The sequence below is a fragment of the Cyprinodon tularosa genome, unplaced genomic scaffold (genome assembly GCF_016077235.1).
Source record: "Cyprinodon tularosa strain WSP-4 unplaced genomic scaffold, ASM1607723v1 ctg154, whole genome shotgun sequence".
Classification (NCBI taxonomy): Eukaryota; Metazoa; Chordata; class Actinopteri; order Cyprinodontiformes; family Cyprinodontidae; genus Cyprinodon; species Cyprinodon tularosa.
This window is the reverse complement of record NW_024038375.1, coordinates 1,064,228-1,083,466: the sequence shown is the minus strand read 5'-3', so window position 1 is coordinate 1,083,466 and position 19,239 is coordinate 1,064,228. Positions and strand designations below refer to the sequence as shown.

The 19,239-nt window shown below is 39.1% G+C and overlaps 1 protein-coding gene across 1 annotated transcript in view; it reads left to right on the top strand.

Moving 5' to 3' along the window:
* The first annotated feature begins 5,768 nt into the window (after positions 1-5,768).
* Positions 5,769-19,239, top strand: part of LOC119780016 — a 48,514-nt gene continuing 35,043 nt past the window's right edge. Inside the window, exons 1-4 of the mRNA XM_038279892.1 lie at positions 5,769-5,789; positions 5,873-6,166; positions 6,260-6,541; positions 6,627-6,881. Of these exons, the coding sequence (XP_038135820.1) occupies positions 5,998-6,166; positions 6,260-6,541; positions 6,627-6,881 (706 nt within the window). The 5' untranslated portion in view covers positions 5,769-5,789; positions 5,873-5,997. The remainder of the gene's footprint in view (positions 5,790-5,872; positions 6,167-6,259; positions 6,542-6,626; positions 6,882-19,239) is intronic.

The window sequence follows — 19,239 nt, the reverse complement described above, 5'->3', positions numbered from 1 at the left end:
ATATCAAAACAGCATTCAGAAAATGGCATATTTGGACATCCATTCGAAAAGGGAGAAAGATGTGAAAACAGATAAAAATTTAAGAAAATGTATTCTAGTGATTTTTATAAGATTACTTATTTATGAATCTTAATCATGAAATGATTATACAATTATAGTATTTATATTAGTAGAAAGGTTAAAAACAGTGTACTTAAAGAGTTGCATGAATTTATACTGTATCGGAAGGTTCAAGACACATTTCGGTGTCCAACATGTCAATCTTTTAAGGTGAGAAAAAAATTTGGTCTGAAAAGCGCAACATCTCCTTTTTTTTAAGAACATGATCTTTGCTCTGGCAAGAGTAGGATACTTACATACTACACATCTCATGAACAGCAAGTTTTATTGTTTATTTCATTTAGGCAACCAAAATCACTTAAATCAAAGTTAACTAATTGATGTTGCTGCTGTAATCCCTTATTTGTTTAATAAGCCATGTAAAAAAGAGCTCAAATGTCATATATGTTGTGTGTGTATGCTCAGGTACATAAAAACTTAGAGGGAAGATTGGTAGGCAGACATTTAAATTCAGTGATTGTCAAAGCAGAAAAGTACAATGACTATTATTAGAATACGCCCAGAGGGGTATAACCTTTCAAGCGAATTTTGCTTGGGGCCCCCAAACTTCTTGAAATGGCTCTACACTCAAACCTGCACTCAAACATTGTTATTAATGCTACTATGCTAATGCTGCCCTTGTTTGTTTTCTTCATGCAGTGTTGATGATCTTGAGGTTCAAAGAAGCTGCAGTTATCACTTTAGTCCTATTTGGATTAACACTCCGTTTTTGTACAAGAAGAATTGGTAAGAAAAAAAATATAACACAAAGTTTGAGCAGTTGTTTAATTTTTAACAGTAAGGTAAATTTACATAGTTAGTATTTTTTAAAATGAGTAAGTCGAATTTGCTGAATTTCCCAAATAAGGTTTCAATTTGTTTTTAATATCCTAATTGTTTGTGTTTTTTTTTTATTTTAGAGAAATGTTCAAATAGGTAAGATATCTTCTTATTAAGTCATGGGATTTGTTGCCTTCTTCCTATTTTCATTCTTTTTTTTTTTTAGTTTAAGTTTTTACACCACTGTTGGAGGATGTACACAATTTAGGATTTTCAGACTCCCCTTACCAGTAGTGTCCAGTTACTAAGTATAAATACTTTGTTACTGTACTTAAGTAGCTTATTTCAGTATCTTTACACCTTTTTATTTATTTTCCGAGAATCTTTTACATTTGATTCACCACATCTGAACACAACTAGAGATTTTTTTTCAACTTCTCACTTTCTAAACATATTAATTGATTATTTCATGGATGTAATTTGGATCATCTGGTGACAGCAATCTACTATTGTATTTCAAAATTTTTAATTTTTTTTTTTCTGTTTCAGATCAAAAGTTGAAATATCAGGTAAATAAAATAACTTTTTGCTCATTAACATTTTTTTACACCTTTACGAGGCAACAGTAATAATATTGTGCTTTTAATGCCTTCTTATAAAATATCTCTTGTTGGTCTTTTTCCAGGTGAACAAATGCCAATGTCTATTTTAAACAACAGAGAGGTTTGTTAAAATACCTTCTGCTAAAATGATGCATCATGTAGATATTCTCTTTCTATTGAAACTGTCCTTCTTCATTTTATTACATAATTCATAGGCAGGATGTGATTACCCTACAGTGCTGCCAACTACAGCTGCAACACTGGTAAGCTGTTAATATTTGTGAAGGAAGTTTAACATTCAATGTAGCTTGGTCACTAGGGGGAGCACTTGGTGAAAAATTCGAGGAGTCTCATTGTCACCAAGAAAAGTCTTTGTTTGCACTATATGAGAAATTTGAACAATATCAGTTTAAAATACCAACAGGAAACAACAGAATAAAGGTTTTAATAAATGCCTCTTTGCTTTCACAGAGAAACAACTGACTGTCAGCCTCAGCCAAGTGAACTGCAGAAAGACTGAGTGAAGTCATTTAGAAGATCCATATTTACCTATACTGTATAAAAAAATATTTTCTTTGCTATGTTTTACACTCTATAAGGATCTCTTTGCAATTCTAATTTAATGCCTTTTCTGAATGTACTAAGTATTACAAACTGATTTAAACTGATTAAAAAGTTACTCTTCGCTATCTCCAGAAGTTCATTCATCAAAACTATATAAAGGACACATTTTAGAATTGCTATGTTAAACAAGATATACATTTTTATTTTTTTAATAGAGTATACAACAAGATAAAGAGAAGTCCAATGTGATGATTTCTAATATTCCAAAAAATTGTTCCATATGCATTTATTGGTGTATTTTGAGCATTTAAATTCTAGTCCTTCCTTCTTCCACAAAATAACATTGTCAGTCAGTAACTATTGGTGCCCTGGTTGTTTCAAAGGTGAACATATTACTTTTAAACCAAATTAGACAGTAATAATCTGGTTTTTTGTAATTTATTTCCCTTGATTTGCTGGAAGAAAGTCCCTATTTGAAGCTTCAGCCTTTAGACTGAAACATGAAGTTTGATGAAGCTTTAAAATAATCACCTCTGAATCCATTATTCGGTTTACCTCTACAGCTTGTTAAATTTCTTCTTTTTACTCATTTTTATTTTTAAATGAAAGAATATCATACACGTTCAGATCTTGTTTCTATGTTTTACGTTTTACTTGTTTTCATTGTTCCATAAGTCTTTTGAATTTTAGTCAAGTTTATGTAATTTTGTTCATATAAAAGGTTCTTCATTTTCTTGTTGATAAATAACTGGTGTACTTTATTTGTGGGAGGATTGCAGAGGTTGATATGTTGGACCATTGACAGGAATACCTACAGTTTGGTTTACTTAGTAACCAACACTCAGCGTTTGAAGTGCCTTAAGCTGACTTGTGTTGTGAATTGGCGCTGTATAAATAAACTGAATTGAATTGATAGCTTGAGACAATCTTATAGCTATACCAAATAGTAACTGCACTATGTATCATTTATTTAAATGTTTGTTTAACCTTTTTGTATCTGTGATCAAAAACCTAGTGTAGGACACTTTATAGGAATCAGAAAAGAAAAGAAATGAAACAGAATCCTAAGTAAAAATACTCTCAGTAAAGTTACTGACACAAGAAATAAATGGTGGTTCCTGTGGTCTGCAATGTATTTTGTATATGGTGTGTTTATGAGGTACATCAACTTATACTTAGACAAACATTATTGTATTTTTGAATGCACAGAGTGTATACAAAACCATATTTCATCACATACAGCTTTCCCACAGTGAATGAGCAGCAGCCTAGCAGTGAAAATGAACATTCCCATTTATAAAGTGCCGCAGTGATCAAAATGTAAACTGTATAGGAGAGACATGGTGCAAAAGGCATTGATGTGGAAGATTTGGAGCAGTGCAAAAATAAATACCGTAAATTCTCTAATATAGGCCCGGGCCTTTATTTCACTCAAGTGCATCGCGGTCCAGGCCTTTATTGGATAGAGGCCAGTATTAGAGACAGGCCTCTATTGCTATTTGAGCCAAACAGACTACCAGTGGAATGAATAAAAATGAGATTTTGTGTCTATTTGAACCTATAAAACACTAGGTTCATTTATTGAAAAAGTACAGTTACCATGTCTCGCTTGGTTTGAAGTAAAAAAAAAAAAAAAAAAATCCTCCAATTCTGTTTAATTCTCCTCCACAGTTTCCTCCTCCTCTTCATCTCTCCGTTTATTCTCCTCATCACTCGCGCTGCTCCTCATGTTCTGCTGCGTGTCTGTTCTCTTCCTCGCGCAGACGGGCAGCAGTCGGCCTGTCGTCCAGCAGCGCAGGGCTGTGGTTCTTGTATGTTACTACCACAAGTATAATGTTGAGGTATGCCCAGAAAAAACGTTTATAGCCCCGGCCTGTATTAGAGACCGGCCATTATTTACCTCCTCTGACAGCGAGACCGGCCATTATTAGACACCCGGCCGCTATTGGAATACAGGCCAATATTAGAGAATTTACGGGTAATTAGATATGGTGCAAAATGCAGAAAGAAATGACACCTACCACCAGGAAAAAAGAGCAGCATGCACCACACTGATTGACAGTTGGACCTTTCCAGACCAGAACCTCTGGGACCAACTGAGCTAATCCATTCAATCCTCATCATAGTTTAATGCATTCCTGACTCATTATTAATTTTTCACCATAAACTGAATAAAACTTCACTGTTTTGACTGCAGTTAACATCTCTGTATCATGGTTTATTCACATTGTAGCTGCTGCTATTATAAAGGAAATTTGCATTAAGCCTTAAACTTCGAACATCCCTCAGACTTAAGGGTAAGCAAATTACAGTTATAATCATTCAACTGATAATAAATAACTAGTTTTACCCTTTATTTGAATGACCTATTGATTAACTATAACTTCCAGTACTAGTTATTTAATATATTCATAATCTCCTGGTAAACTCTCACAACATTATAATAAGTTGCTGCATTATCATAAGACGATGCTTGCCACTATTACATTTTTGTTTTGGCACTACTTTGTGTAGCGAAAGGCTACATGTATATGAAGCAATAAAGGCAGAGCCTCCTTGCTTCTATGCTGTTCAGCAGAGCAGAGCAGGGCAGTGAGGCTAGTTGTTAAACTGAGAATGATGTATCCTGTCTCCTATTTGTTTCATGAATAAATTGTATATATGTATATTCTTTCCTTTTCCTTTCATTTATTTGTTGTATTCTTTGTTTTGTTTTTAATGTATATATTTTTCAGGACCCCAGGAAGAATAGCTGCAGTATAGCTGTAGCTAATGGGGATCCTTCCAATAAAACTCAAACTCAAGGTAATACTTCTGCAAAGACGTATTCACAAGGTCAGATGATGACGAAGAGTTCAGAGATTCCCATGGAAATAAAAGGAGATGCGCTGCAGAAGAACCATTATCTAGAGCGTTCTGTCCCTGAGTTGCAAAGTCCACATGTTGGTAAAAATGAGGGAGCACAGTCTTGATATTAGCCTGGCTAAAATCTCCACCAATGAGGAAAACGCCGTCTGTGTGTGCAGATTGATAGCCTGGTACAGAATACTCATGGCCTCTTTTGTATTAGTGCTTGGTGGGAGATATACAGCAGTGATGGTTACCACAGTGAACACAGTGTGGTTAAAATCTTTGTGAACAGAGCCAGCACCTATGTCAGAGGATGAAAGAGAGAACATCCAGTTAGTCCCAGTCAGAGAAACAGGACTACGCTGAAAAAAAAGGCCAAGCTTCAACATCTATAAACAAAGGTGTTGATGGAAGCAGCACAGGTGATATTTCTCTCCAAGATGGTGTCACAGCCAAACAGGAATAAACCAGATTAAGATACTATGAGAAAAAACAGAGAGAGCAGAACGTTACAGATTGAACCGATCAAGTATTTCATATAGCAAGGAGGAGGGTCCACTTCTGATCATGTGGATTATTTTAACAACAGCTTCTGAAACTTATATAGGTTATAAGTCAGAATTAACAGAAACATACCAGTGTATTCTATTCAGAGCATCCAAAGCTTCATCATGGCTTTAGAGCTGCTGTTCGTCATTATCTTAAGTAAGTTGAAGTGTCTTATTCTTGATATCGGGTTATTTTAAATTCCTTGTGTTATATAAAGTCTGAGATTCTTTAAAATGTTTTAGAAATTAAAATAATACTTTGTATTTATATAGCTACAAATGTTGCATCTACATTTTCTTTCACATATCTCTTTAACAGATTTGTCTTGTGAGGCCAGAGCTAAAGGTCAGTTTCATTTAATGTCTGTGCGGTAAATATAGTTTTATTTCCAGATAAAATTTGACACATAGATGCCTCTAAACTTTCAGCTCTTCCTCAACCTAAACTAGAGGTGGACCGACTTCTGATCACAAAGACTGACTCGTTCACATTAAAGTGTTCAACCTCACATGTTAATGTTGATCAGTGTGTTTTCTACATTGAAAACAAAAAGATGTCTGCAGCCTCCTCCTGTGTGGAAACAATGACAGGATCTGAACTGTTGAGGACGACGGAGAAAATATTACCAGCTGAGGTCAAAGTTAAATGTTTCTACAGTGTAAAAGATGGAGCTTTAAATGTTACATCATCAGACAGTGAATTAACCATCATCTCCATAAACAGTAATAAAGATTCTTAAAACATGTTTACAGATATAATGAATATTCCTCACTTATATTTTACATTTTTTGCTCTTTATTTGTTCATGTTTTCAGACCTTGTTCCACCTACACTGACAGTGAACCCACTGGTGATCATAGAGACAGACTCGGTCACTTTAGACTGTCAGCCTCCATCTTCTGTTTCTGTTACTGATTGTTATTTCTTCATTGGGGGAGGAAGTCAAGCTCGGAGGTTTAATTGTCAGAAGAGACTAAAAGCAGAAATGATCTTGTCTTTAACACAGCGAAGGTCACCTGCTAACTTTCACGTAACATGTTTTTACCTTGACGGACATCAATCTCCAAACAGTAACATGCTCACCATCATCATACAAAGTGAGTAAATATACCTTTACTGGTCTAATCCTGACTACTGTGGTAATAAAACATTTGATTTATGTTATTTTTACTATATTTTCAGTTCCTCCACCTGAGCTAATTGTGAATCCACAGCTCATCACAGAGACAGACTTAGTCACACTGAACTGTGGGACTCCATCATCTGTTTCTGTGGATAAATGTTTTTTATACTTCATAACATCAAAGATACCTAGAATCATCTCCTGTGAGCAGACAATGTCAGGACGTGAGCTCCTGATGATGACATTTCAAACTTCCCCTGCTGAGGTTGAACTAACATGTTATTACACTGTGAAGAAGACAGATGGAGGACAGCATCATTCTCCAGACAGTAACATACAATCAGTTATGATTAACAGTAGGTTATTAACTCTACCATCATATAAGGTTTACTATCTCTAAAGATACAATATTAGTCTATAAAATAAACGTTATTTCAGCTTTATAAGGTTTTATATTATGACATTCTGACAGATAAATGTTTGTGTCAAATGTTTTTCTTCATCACAAGGAGATCTGAAAGCACTGTCTGTTTTTGCAGAAGTTAAAGAATTAGATTCAACAACAAGTCAGGGAGTCTCAACTTTCAGTCTGACTGCTGGTAGTATAATTTTTCTATCAGTCCTGACACTTGTTGCATATATATGATTTTTATTTAGTGTTTGTTGCTTTCATTCATCAGGTCAAACATCTGACACAAAAATCAAGGAGAGAGACAGGTTATTTACTCCTTCCCCAGCAACAGATGGAACAACAGGTCAGTCTAAACTTTAAAATAAACTTCGACTGAACTTAAAATGCAAGTATATTTTAATTTATCAGAGATACAGCAATCAACAGCCTTGGCTTAAGTTTTGTAATTAAATGGGTAATCTAATCAATCCTTTTTATGCCTTTTAAATTGTTTTTTGGCTCTAGCAAGGTGTAGACTTTTTTTTTTTTTTTAAACAATATTGTTAGCAGACTAATACTTTTTGGTTTTATTTTTTGATACTAAATTGTGACAGAAATAGATTTTTTATCCTTTGATTTTTACAGATTTTACAAAAAAAGACTTCTCGATTACGCTGCAGCATATTTTATTTAGATGTTTCCTAATATTTTGTCAATTATTTTGGTTAATTAATAAACTGACTGTGGCACAAAGCCTCATCCATTTTTTGGCCATATTAAAAATGTTAGTTAATTCGCTATGGAGTCTGATAAGCTAAAACCTAGTCTTCGTACTTGTGACAGTGTAATGACACTCAAAAGGAAAAAAAGAAAAAGCTGGAAAATCCTTGCTCAGGAACTATTGTCAGTCGCTAAAAAATGTGTTTGCTCATAATCCTCCCATATTCAAACTGTCTGTAATGGCTAAATTACCCATATTTATTGAATCGTGCTTCGACGCTGTCTTCAGCAAGACAGCGCGAGTCTGATGGAGGGGGTTTAAATGTGTGCGAACTTTGATTTAGAATTTAATCAGGCTTTTTTTTTTTACCATCTGTGACAAGAAATATCACAGCATTTATCAATTTCCTGTGAAGGGAAATTAAACGTCTAAGAAAAGAATTCATGGCTTTGGTTCCTGTCAGTCAGCATTTGTGTTGCCAATATACCCCTCTCTCCAAAATGTTAGCATCTTTTCGGATGGGTCAGAGTTAGCATAAGCACCTGCACGTAAACAAGACCCTTGAAAATGATTTGCCTCAGATGCGAGTAGAAAAATAACAGTTAACATTCCTGGTTTAGTTTCTACCTCACCAGATAATCTCATTAACCATTTTAATGCCCTAAACATCATTCTTTGGTTCTGGTAAGGTAAAGACTTTAACAAACGTTAATATAATGAGAAACAACCTTGTTAGGGAACCATCACTCTTCTGACAGTGGCCTTCACATATTCTCTGTTGTTATATATCTCTTTACAGATTTTACCAATAAAATGACCTCCAGGTTTTCAGACTTAAAATGTTATTTCTAATAACAAAAAAAAACTGTTATGATTCATAATACCAGAAAAAAAATGTTTTGTTTCGTTTTTAGACAAGTTTTAGAGAAAACTATTCAAAAATATGCATCAGAGGGAATTTTTTTTTTTACTGCACTTGCAGTTGTTCCAGTTTTGGGCAAGTCCCTCCTTACAGGTTTGTTTATTTTTGCTTTTGTGTCACAACTACTGTAAGAAATTACCAGAATATTGAAAACTGAACGTTTTAATAGAATTTAACTTAACCAAATCTTATCCATTTCCACTACAAACTTCTCACTATAGTTAACTGTACTTTAGGCCTTTCCCAGGGTACGTAGCTCACACATCCTATTAGCCTAACTATGTATAAAACAAAGATCAGAGTGTTGTGATGACTAATCCGTGCATTTAATTTTGATCCATTTTGTAAATAATTTGACAGTTTATTTTGGGTCGTCATGCATTGGAAGACCCTTTTGTCATCATTAACTTTTTGTTTACTACTTTATCTTGTGATTTTGCCTCAAAATGTCCACACTGTTTTATTTCCCCATTAAGCCAACTATTTGTAGAGTCCATCATTCATTTTAGCAGAAAACAATATTTTTGTTCCTGATTCCATTCGCAAACTGATATATTTATTCTTATGTTAATTTCTAAGTATATTCTTCTTCTATGCTTAGTGGTTTTCAGCAAGTGTTGGTACAGTACTTGTTTTTATTTATAAAAAACAGTTTAAAAGCTTAAACCAGCAACTTTGGTTCTGGGTTGGACTCCAACAGTTGCCACTAAACACACTGATCTGTCCTCCTTCATAAACACTAATGGTTGACCATCCTCATGCTGTTTCTGTAGGATTTTTTAGATAAATAAATTTGTCACATTTAGGCATATGTATATTGTACCCAAGGATGAAATAGAAATGTTGAGGTAAATAATTTGTAACCCTGTTTAAATCTTATAGATTCACTATAATTTTCATGTGTTTCCAAATCAGAAACATTTGTAATATCAAATATATATTTATTCACGAAATGGATGATAAAGGAATTTTCTGTTGTTGCTGATATTGAAGAAATAGATTCAAGTTTCAAATTTCAGTACTAGTACTGATGGTAGTTTTTTTTTTTCCTTACACCAGTCCTTACCATTATTGCGCATATCTGACTTTATTTATTACATCAGCTTAAACACTTGACATGATCATGGAGGCAGACAATACATTTAGTCCTTCCCCAGCTTCAGTGAAACCTGCAATAGATGGAACAACAGGTCAGTCAAACTTTACATAAAACTTCAACTGAACTTGAAATGCAAGTATATTTTTATTTGTTAGATAGACGTACAGTGGTTAACACCCCTTATTTAGTTTGTACTTTCATTCTACTTCCTCTGGTAAGGTGAATACTTCAGCCACAGTTAATATACTGGGAAACAACTTTGTTAGTAGACTTATACTTAGCAGCACTTAGCTGTTCATTTATTGCCAGCGGGAGGCAGAGCAAAAAAGTGCTTAGACTGTAAGACTATCTCTGTTTAAGTGAAAGCAAACCTGCCATGAACAGTAATTGTGTCCCCAGTTTATATGACTCTTGTTGTCTCTGCATCCAGATGTTATGCTGTTATGCAGTGAGCAGTGTTTTCAGAAACAATTAACTTGTTTAGTGATACAATGTGATAATATGATCAAACTGATTTGTTATTATTCACGTGACTCTAATATTGGTTTATTGAGCAAATACAGTGATTGACTGAGCCCAGCAAATACAACTGGTTTCACAAAAGGTTTTTTTTTTTTTACCTGAATTTTAAATGCTTGTATTTCAGTTAAAATAAAACCCTGTTTTTCATAAATCAAAACTTGTCCTAAAATAGTTCCAAACAGTTGTGTGTCTTTTTCTCTACTTTTTACATAACTGTTTAAAAAATAAAAAGAGGTTAGAAGAACATTATTGGGTATTTTAACCATCATCCACAATTCAGTCTGGTTGCTGAAAATGGTCAGTAGGCGACTCTTCAAAAACACATTTAGCTCCTTAACCCTGAATTTAGATTAGAAGCTCAAATATCAGAGTACTAAAATGATGCAGTTTGCATCAGCATTTTTTTTTTACAGTTTTTTTTTTTTTTTGAGTTACATCATGCAATACATATCATTAATCCTCTTCCGTACAGATCTCTTTTGCTTACACTTTTTGCATGATTTTTTTGAGGTGGATCAACACAATTAATTTGGTTAGGTTTCTACTGTAGCGCTGCCTCCAGCATAGATCACACCCACCCCCAACATTATTCACACTCCTACCTTCTGGCCTGACGGTACAGGTGTGGAATGCTTTTGTGAGTTTGGCTCTCCTCAGGCAATGGCCATATTTACAATTGAAAAAGGGATGCTAATTTGAGCCATCAGAGTCGTCAGTTTGGATTTAGGCTCTTTTGACCCTCTTTCGGGACTTCAGGGGGAGGTCGAAAACCCTGGTAATTCTAGTGTTAAGTGTCTTATTCTTGACATTGGGTTATTTAAAATTCCTTCTGTTGTATAATGTCTTAGAATATTTTTATGTTTTAGAAATTGATATAATAATAGCTATGCATTTATACAAGATACAAATGTTGCATCTACATTTTCTTTCAAACATCTCTTTAACAGATTTGTCTTATGAAGCCAGAGCTAAAGGTCAGTTTCCGGTAAATGTCTGTTTGGTAAATACAGTTTTATTTCTAAATAAAATCTGACACATAAATCCTCTAAACTTTCAGCTCTTCCTCAACCTAAACTAGAGGTGGATCGACTTCTGATCAAAGAGACTGACTCAGTGACATTAAAGTGTACAACTTCACATGTTAATGTTGATCAGTGTGTTTTCTACATTGAAAACAAAAAGATGTCTGCAGCCTCCTCCTGTGTGGAAGCAATGACAGGATCTGAACTGCTGAGGATGATTGAGAAAATATTACCAGCTGAGGTCAAAGTTAAATGTTTCTACAGTGTAAAAGATGGAGCTTTAGATGTTAGATCATCAGACAGTGAATCAACCATCATCTCCATAAACAGTAATAAAGATTCTTAAAACATGTTTACAGATATAATGAATATTCCTCACTTATATTTTACACTTTCTGCTCTTTATTTGTTCATGTTTTCAGACCTTTTTCCACCTACACTGGCAGTGAACCCACTGGTGATCGCAGAGACAGACTCGGTCACTTTAGGCTGTCAGCCTCCATCTTCAGTTTCTGTTACTGATTGTTATTTCTTCATTGGGGGAGGAAGTAAAGCTCGGAGGTTTAATTGTCAGAAAAGACTAAAAGGAGGAGAGATCTTGTCTTTAACAAAGCGAAGGTCACCTGCTAACTTTGATGTAACATGTTTTTACCTTAAGGTACATCAATCTCCACACAGTAACTTGCTCACCATCATGATACAAAGTGAGTAAATATACCTTTGCTGGTCTAATCCTGACTACTGTAGTGATAAAATATTTGATTTTATATTATTTTCATTATATTTTCAGTTCTGATAGATTTAAACAGATCACTTTTGGTTCACTATAATTTTCATGTGTTTCCAAATCAGTTTGTAATATCAGATATATTTATTCATGTAATGGATAATAAAGGCATTTTCTGTTGTTGCTGATATTGAAGAAATAGATTCAAGTCTCAAATTTCATTACTAGTACTGATGGTAGTATCTTTTTTCTTACACCAGTCCTCACCATTATTGCGCATATCTGATTTTATTTACTACATCAGGTCAAACATTTGACATGAGCATGGAGGCAGACAGTACATTTGCTAGTTCCCCAGCATCAGTGAAACCTGCAATAGATGGAACAACAGGTCAGTCAAAACTTTACATAAAACTTCAACTAAACTTGAAATGCAAGTATATTTTTATTTGTGAGATAGACATACAGTGGTTAACACCCCTTATTTAGTTTGTACTTTCATTCTACTTCCTCTGGTAAGCTGAAGACTTCAGCCACAGTTAATATACTGGTGTGGCGGGAGCGGTGTGATAAGATTTGGGTAACTTCAATTTAGAAACACCAGGTAAGAAAAGATTTAATAGATTTTAATGACTCCGCTTAAAATGTTACCATTAAGGCACACAGACCCGCTACAGATGAGGCTTGAGACAATCTCACCATTCAACTCTTTTATTATACAACTTTTAGTTTAATTCAAAAAGACTAAATTAAAACCTCACATTTAAAAATTTTTTCAAGCGTAACTCTGTGAGGAGTGAAATTCAGGGTAGGGTACAAAAAAGAAAAAAAATAAACACAGCAAACAGAACTAGGCAAAGCAAAAGAAAATCATGCACCAAACCAGAAGAGGAACCACCACCCAGAAGTCCACCACCAACACCACGAGCTGACCGTTCCTGTAAAAAAAAAACAACATTCAGAGTACAATTCCCATAATACAGTTCAGTCCACAATTTAACAGCAGTATAGTCCAGAATTAAGGCCCATCCTGGGAGGAACCGATCCGCTGTGGCGGACGTCACTAACGCAGCACCAAAAGAGTAAGTCCGAGCTGATCGCCAATCAGCCACGCTGGACGAGTGTTAGAAGTCACAGCTTTATGCCGGCCGGGGCGGCAGGTATGAAGCCAGCAACAGGACGGCAGATAGGCAGCTGACAGATAACCCAGCTGACAGGCGAACAACGCAGGCGAACAGTCGGCTCAGGACAAACAGCAGCGGCTATCAGAAATAAATATTAGAAACAGAATCTAAAAGCATGCAAAAACTAGCACTGTGCTTACCACTGAGCTCTTTAAGTAGTGCCTCTTACAGGGAGGAAAGCGTGGGAAGCTTGTACTGGCAGTCCGAAGGACGATTGGTCCACAATCAGTATGCCGTTAAGCGCATTGTTTAAGTGCATGCATTCATTTGCAGCTGTTATACAAAAAATGAAAATAAATCAAAAGTAATAAACTTGCTCGAGAGAGAAGAAGCCTGCCTTACCTGGCGTGCAGCACCAACAAACGCAGAGGTCTGAACCGGAAGGAGAACAATGCAATGTCAACCCGGTGAGGGAGGGCCCCTTATATACACAGGCAACCAGCGAGCGCCACAACCAATTAGAATTAGGCACCCGTGTGGTGCGTTCAAAGCCCACCAGGGCATACTGCCACATTCCACCCCCCCAAACTGCATCGACGCCCCGGCGATGATCCAACTTAACACCAAGGTCGAAATACAGCAGACATGGTACTAGATGAAGGCATCTCTCTTACTACGGGTCTTGGAAGATGATGGAGATTATGATGCTGGCCAGCAGTTGATCGTGCTGATCTGCGCACAGTAACCTCGCTGGGACCAGACTCTGCCACCGGTACCACTGCTAATGAGGTAGGTTGATTCAAGGTCGTACCAGGAGGAGCCACAGCAGGTCCTGAAGCCCCAGGGACAGCGCTAGAAACCACAGCTGGTCCAGCATCAGAAACCACAGCGGCAGGTGAGGCAGGTGGTACCTGCTCCTGAGGCCAAGGCCTCAAGAACAAATCACCCTCCAGAGACAGCTCGTCCTCTGAAATGGAGTGATACTCAGAAGATGCACCCTCAACAGGAACTGAATTGGGTGCATTAGCACCAATCAGGACCTTCAGCAAAGAGCGGTGTACCCTCCTTACCCTGGTCTGGTCATGAACTGGTGCCACTGAATACACTACACCACCCTCCCTTGGGACTTGGACAACTACATGCGTCACTGAACTCCACAAATCCTGAAATTTCTGACGACCTTTGCTCCCCAAGTTTCGGATCAACACAAACTGGCCCTCCTTAAGAGGAGCTTCTTTGATGTTTCTATCATGATTAGCCTTTCTGCGTCCAGCAGAAGTCTTCAACTTTTCTCTAGCACCCTCAAATGCTATTTGCAAGCGAGTCTGATGTTCTTTGACCCACTCATGAACAGTTCCCTGAACTGGGTTTTCAACTCTTCCCAACAAAAAGTCAACTGGAAGACGTGGTTCTTGACCAAATATTAAGAAAAATGGTGACTCACCAGTTGATTGATGAGGGGTGGTATTATATGCATAAAGCAACTGGGGTAAACAAACGCTCCAGTCTCGTTTCCGGGACGTGGGCAAGGTTCTCAACAGGTTGTGAAGCGTCCTATTAAAACGTTCACATTGGCCATTACCAGCTGGATGGTAAGGTGTGGTACGAGATTTAACAATCCCATACAGACCACACAGCTGCTGGATCAGAGTGCTTTCAAAGTTGCGGCCCTGGTCTGAATGGATGCGTGCTGGTACTCCAAATTTTGCAAACCATTCAGTGACCAGGACCTGCGCTACAGTGGAGGCGCGCTGATCCCTAGTTGGGACAGCCAACGTATATTTGGAAAACACATCAGTCATCACCAATACATTTTCTATACCAGATGGAGTTGGCTCTAACAAAGTAAAATCGATTGCCAAAATTTCATTTGGTTTTGATGCAAGCAAATGGCCCATAAAGCCACGAGCAGGTGGCTGGTTATCCTTAGCAACCTGACACCGCTTGCAGGTTTTACACCAATCTGCAACCTCCTGTGACATACCTGGCCAATAACAGCGAGACCGTAGCAAAGCCAAGGTTCTTTCCACTCCCTGATGCCCATGTTCCTGATGGACCTGGGTCATGATATCCTTGGTGAGGGACTTTGGCAGGAGAAGTTGGTGCACTTCCCCACCACCATCTGGACGGAACACTCGCCGATACATTAGCCCATCCAACTCAGTCAGGCGATCCCACTGATTTAGCAATGCAAGAGCCGATTGTGAAAGCCCTTGCCGCTCAGTCCGATTTGGCCGCTCTTTTCTCTGCCAAAAGACAAGAACTTCTTGAAGGACCGGGTCAGCCTGCTGGAGGACATAGAGATCACCAGGGGCAAGAGCAGGAAAGACAGTTACCGAGGACTGGATGGTTTGCGTTTGCTCACTCTGCACAGCTAGCTGTAATGGCTGAGGCACAAGAGTACCTGAAACCAAAGAAGTCACTTCCGATGGAGCCGGCCACGGCCTACGAGACAGAGCATCAGCATTTTGATTGGATTTAGCAGGTCGATGCTTTAACTCAAAGTTAAAGGAAGCAAGCTGGGCTGCCCAGCGCTGCTCCACTGCTCCAAGCTTAGCCGAATCCAAGTGGCTCAGAGGATTATTGTCTGTATAAACAATACATCTGTGGCCCAACAGATAATCTCTAAATTTTTCTGTCATTGCCCATTTCAGGCCCAACAGCTCCAGTTTCATCGAGCTGTAATTTGACATATTCCGCTCACTAGGTCTTAACCCGCGGCTAGCAAAAGCGATGGGTCTTATCTTCCCCCCTTGTTCTTGTGACAAGACCGCTCCCAAACCACTATGGCTTGCATCCACCTCTAGGATGAAAGGGAGGGAAAAATCTGCGTAAGCAAGGACTGGAGCAGAGGTGAGCTTGGTTTTAATGGCCTCAAAACTCTGTTGACACTCCTCAGTCCAGGCTCCAACAATACTCCGGGCAGCCTTCTTTTTAGATTCTTTACTCGTTAGCTCCGCTGCTCTACGATGCAAGGGGGCAGCCATCTTAGCAAACCCTTCCACAAACCTACGGTAGTAGCTAGCAAATCCCAAAAAGGAACGCAACTCAGTGGCCGTGGTGGGCACAGGCCAATTTGCTACCACCTCAATTTTAGCGGGGTCAGTGGCTACTCCCTGGTCAGAAATCACATGACCCAGGTAGTGCACCTTCTGCTGGAAAAAACGGCACTTACTAAGCTTAGCTTTAAGGCCCTCCTTCTGAAGCCGTCCTAACACCACGTCCAACCTCTCAAGATGTTGCTGCACAGAAGATGAAAAGACAACAATGTCATCTAAATATAGCAAAAGGGATTGGCATTGCTGGTCACCAAAAATGCGCTGCATCAAGCGCTGGAAAGTGCTCGGAGCATTGCATAGGCCGAAAGGCATGCGATTCCACTCAAAAAGCCCAAAAGGTGTACAAAAAGCGGTTTTATGGCGATCACTTGCTGTGACAGGAACCTGATTATACCCGCTGGCCAAATCCATAGTGGAAAACCACCGGGCCCCTGTCAAAGCATCAAGGGACTCTTCAATGCGAGGGAGTGGAAAAGCGTCCTTTCGTGTCTTGATGTTAAGTTGACGATAATCAACACAAAGCCTAATGCTACCATCCTTTTTGCGAACAATCACAATTGGTGATGCATAGGGGCTGGAACTTTCCCTAATGACATTTGCTGCCAACAGCTGATTTATGTGCTCCTTCACAAGTTCATACTCTGATGGAGGAATCCGACGGTAACGCTGCCGAACGGGAGCGTCATCAAGAAGGGGAATGTCATGGCTGATCAGGTTGGTGCAACCCAAATCCTGATCATTAGTGGCAAACACCGAAGTGTATTTACCCAACAGGGCTCGCACCTGACACTGTTCCTCCTCTGGCAAAGGTGATAAATCAATTGTCTTGATCCCATCTAAGACAGGAGCAGCAACTGTTTGGGAAGACACATTTACAGAAAATGGGACTTCAGTTACACCCGCGGGGAGACTCACCACGCCAACACTATTTAAAGATCCCACAGTGGTATGAGGGTAAAGCAGCACGTCAGTGACGCCCACATTCACCACTGGGATATAAGCAGTTCCCCGAACAACCTGAACTAAAGCAGGAGATGCTAACAAACCAACTGGTAAGCCAGACTCTGATGGTTCGAACAAGACAGTGGTACCTGAGTATTGCTCACAGCAGGTAGTCGGCACAATCTTCATTACACCTCCTGGAATGCGGCAGGCCCTCCTGCCCTGCACCCTAACCTTACTAGGCTCCTTAGGAGTGTGCTGTCCTTCAGCTGCATGACATTTCTGCAAGGCCTTAACCAATGGTTTGGGAAATGATGCAGCAGGGGTAGTATTAAACAGAGCATTGCCATGCTGTCCAAATAGTTCTTGGTAACACTTATTTATGACGTTCATCCCTAACACGCCAGGTACTGAAGCTGAACCACTATCTGGGGGATTTCTCACTACCAGCACTCCACAGTGGGGCATCAACTTGCCGCACAGTTCAATAGAGACTTCCAAATAGCCGATGTAAGGAATAGGGAGACCGTTGGCGGCTTTTAGCTGTAGCCAGTGGCAAGCTCTCAAACGCTCTTCGCCCCAAGGCTCAAAAAATTCAATAAAGAAGCTCTCTGTAATAGTGGACACCATTGAACCAGTGTCAACTAGGCAAGGCACCTTCACTCCACCCATGTTCACTTCAATATGCGGACAAGAAGCAATTAATTTAGGTGCATCTTCTGAACACAACCCAGTCATTGAGCCTATGGATACCCCACCCGAGCTGTGGCTCTGCAACACGGTGGGCGCTAGTTTTCCGGAAGCTGGCTTCCCCCACGCTGCCCTGATGGCTGATTGGAGGGCACAGGTGGTGCCCTGCACTCCCTAGCAATATGTCCGGGTTGTTGGCATCGTCGACATATAACAGGACTGTAACGTTGAGAGCGGCTACGCTCTTGTGCAGTTTGGAGGAGAGTAATGCTTTGTGCAAGCTGATTAAGCTGCTCCTGTTGCTGTTTTAGCAGCTCTTTTATCTCATTAATCTCTCCCCCAGTGGGACTAGCAATTGCTGGTGACCCACCACGCACCGCAAACTGAAAACTGGGCGCTGAAGGCAGAGAGTTACTCCGGCCCCTCAAACTAGCTGGCAAACCCTCTAATTCCCACCTCATTGCCTCACCTCTGACATCAAGCAGTGTTGCTGCCGGTTTCAGACGAACAAACTGTTTTAGCGCACGACGGAGTGCACCATCAAGGACATATTCTATGAACTGGTCACGCAAGAGAACTTCAGCATCTGGCATGTCCCTAGGAGCCTGTGTTTTTACTTTCTCCATGAGGCTCATCAAAGCAAGGGAGAACTCTTGTAATGTTTCCCCTTCCAATTGCTTTCTGGAGAAAAAGGCCTCCTGTAATGCAACATGTGACTCATTACATCCATAAAGCTCCTTGAGGATAGAAATGATTTTAGCTGGATCCCCTCGTTCCTGACTAGAGCGATATTTGATCTCATCCCTAGCCTCTCCTTCTAAATGGTCGTACAAAAAGAAGGCCTGATCTGCTGCTGACAAATTTCGTGCCCGCATACATGCCTGCACCTCCTCAACCCACTCGCTCACACTTATCCCCATCCGTCCCCTAAACATAGGACACTTACGATCGCGTGGGACAAACACTAACCTGTCCATTATTTGGGCAGTGGGGGGTGCAGAAGCTGAAGACGGCCCGGCACTGGAGCTAGATGTGGAAGGTGAGCGCTCTGCACGCAGCTTCTCATTGTCAGCCTTTAATTGAGCAATCAGGGTCTTCAATTCCAGTAGCTCTTCCTCCATTACTACAAATGATCAGCTAAAAAAAAACAAATGAACCGCTGCTGTTTGTCCTTAACACACCAAAAAAAAAAAATTACTGCTTGCACACAACTGTCACAAAAATGCAATAAAACAGAGAAGAGTCTCAGCCTCACAACTGTAAACCGTCCTACCAGCAACGCCAAAATGTGGCGGGAGCGGTGTGATAAGATTTGGGTAACTTCAATTTAGAAACACCAGGTAAGAAAAGATTTAATAGATTTTAATGACTCCGCTTAAAATGTTACCATTAAGGCACACAGACCCGCTACAGATAAGGCTTGAGACAATCTCACCATTCAACTCTTTTATTA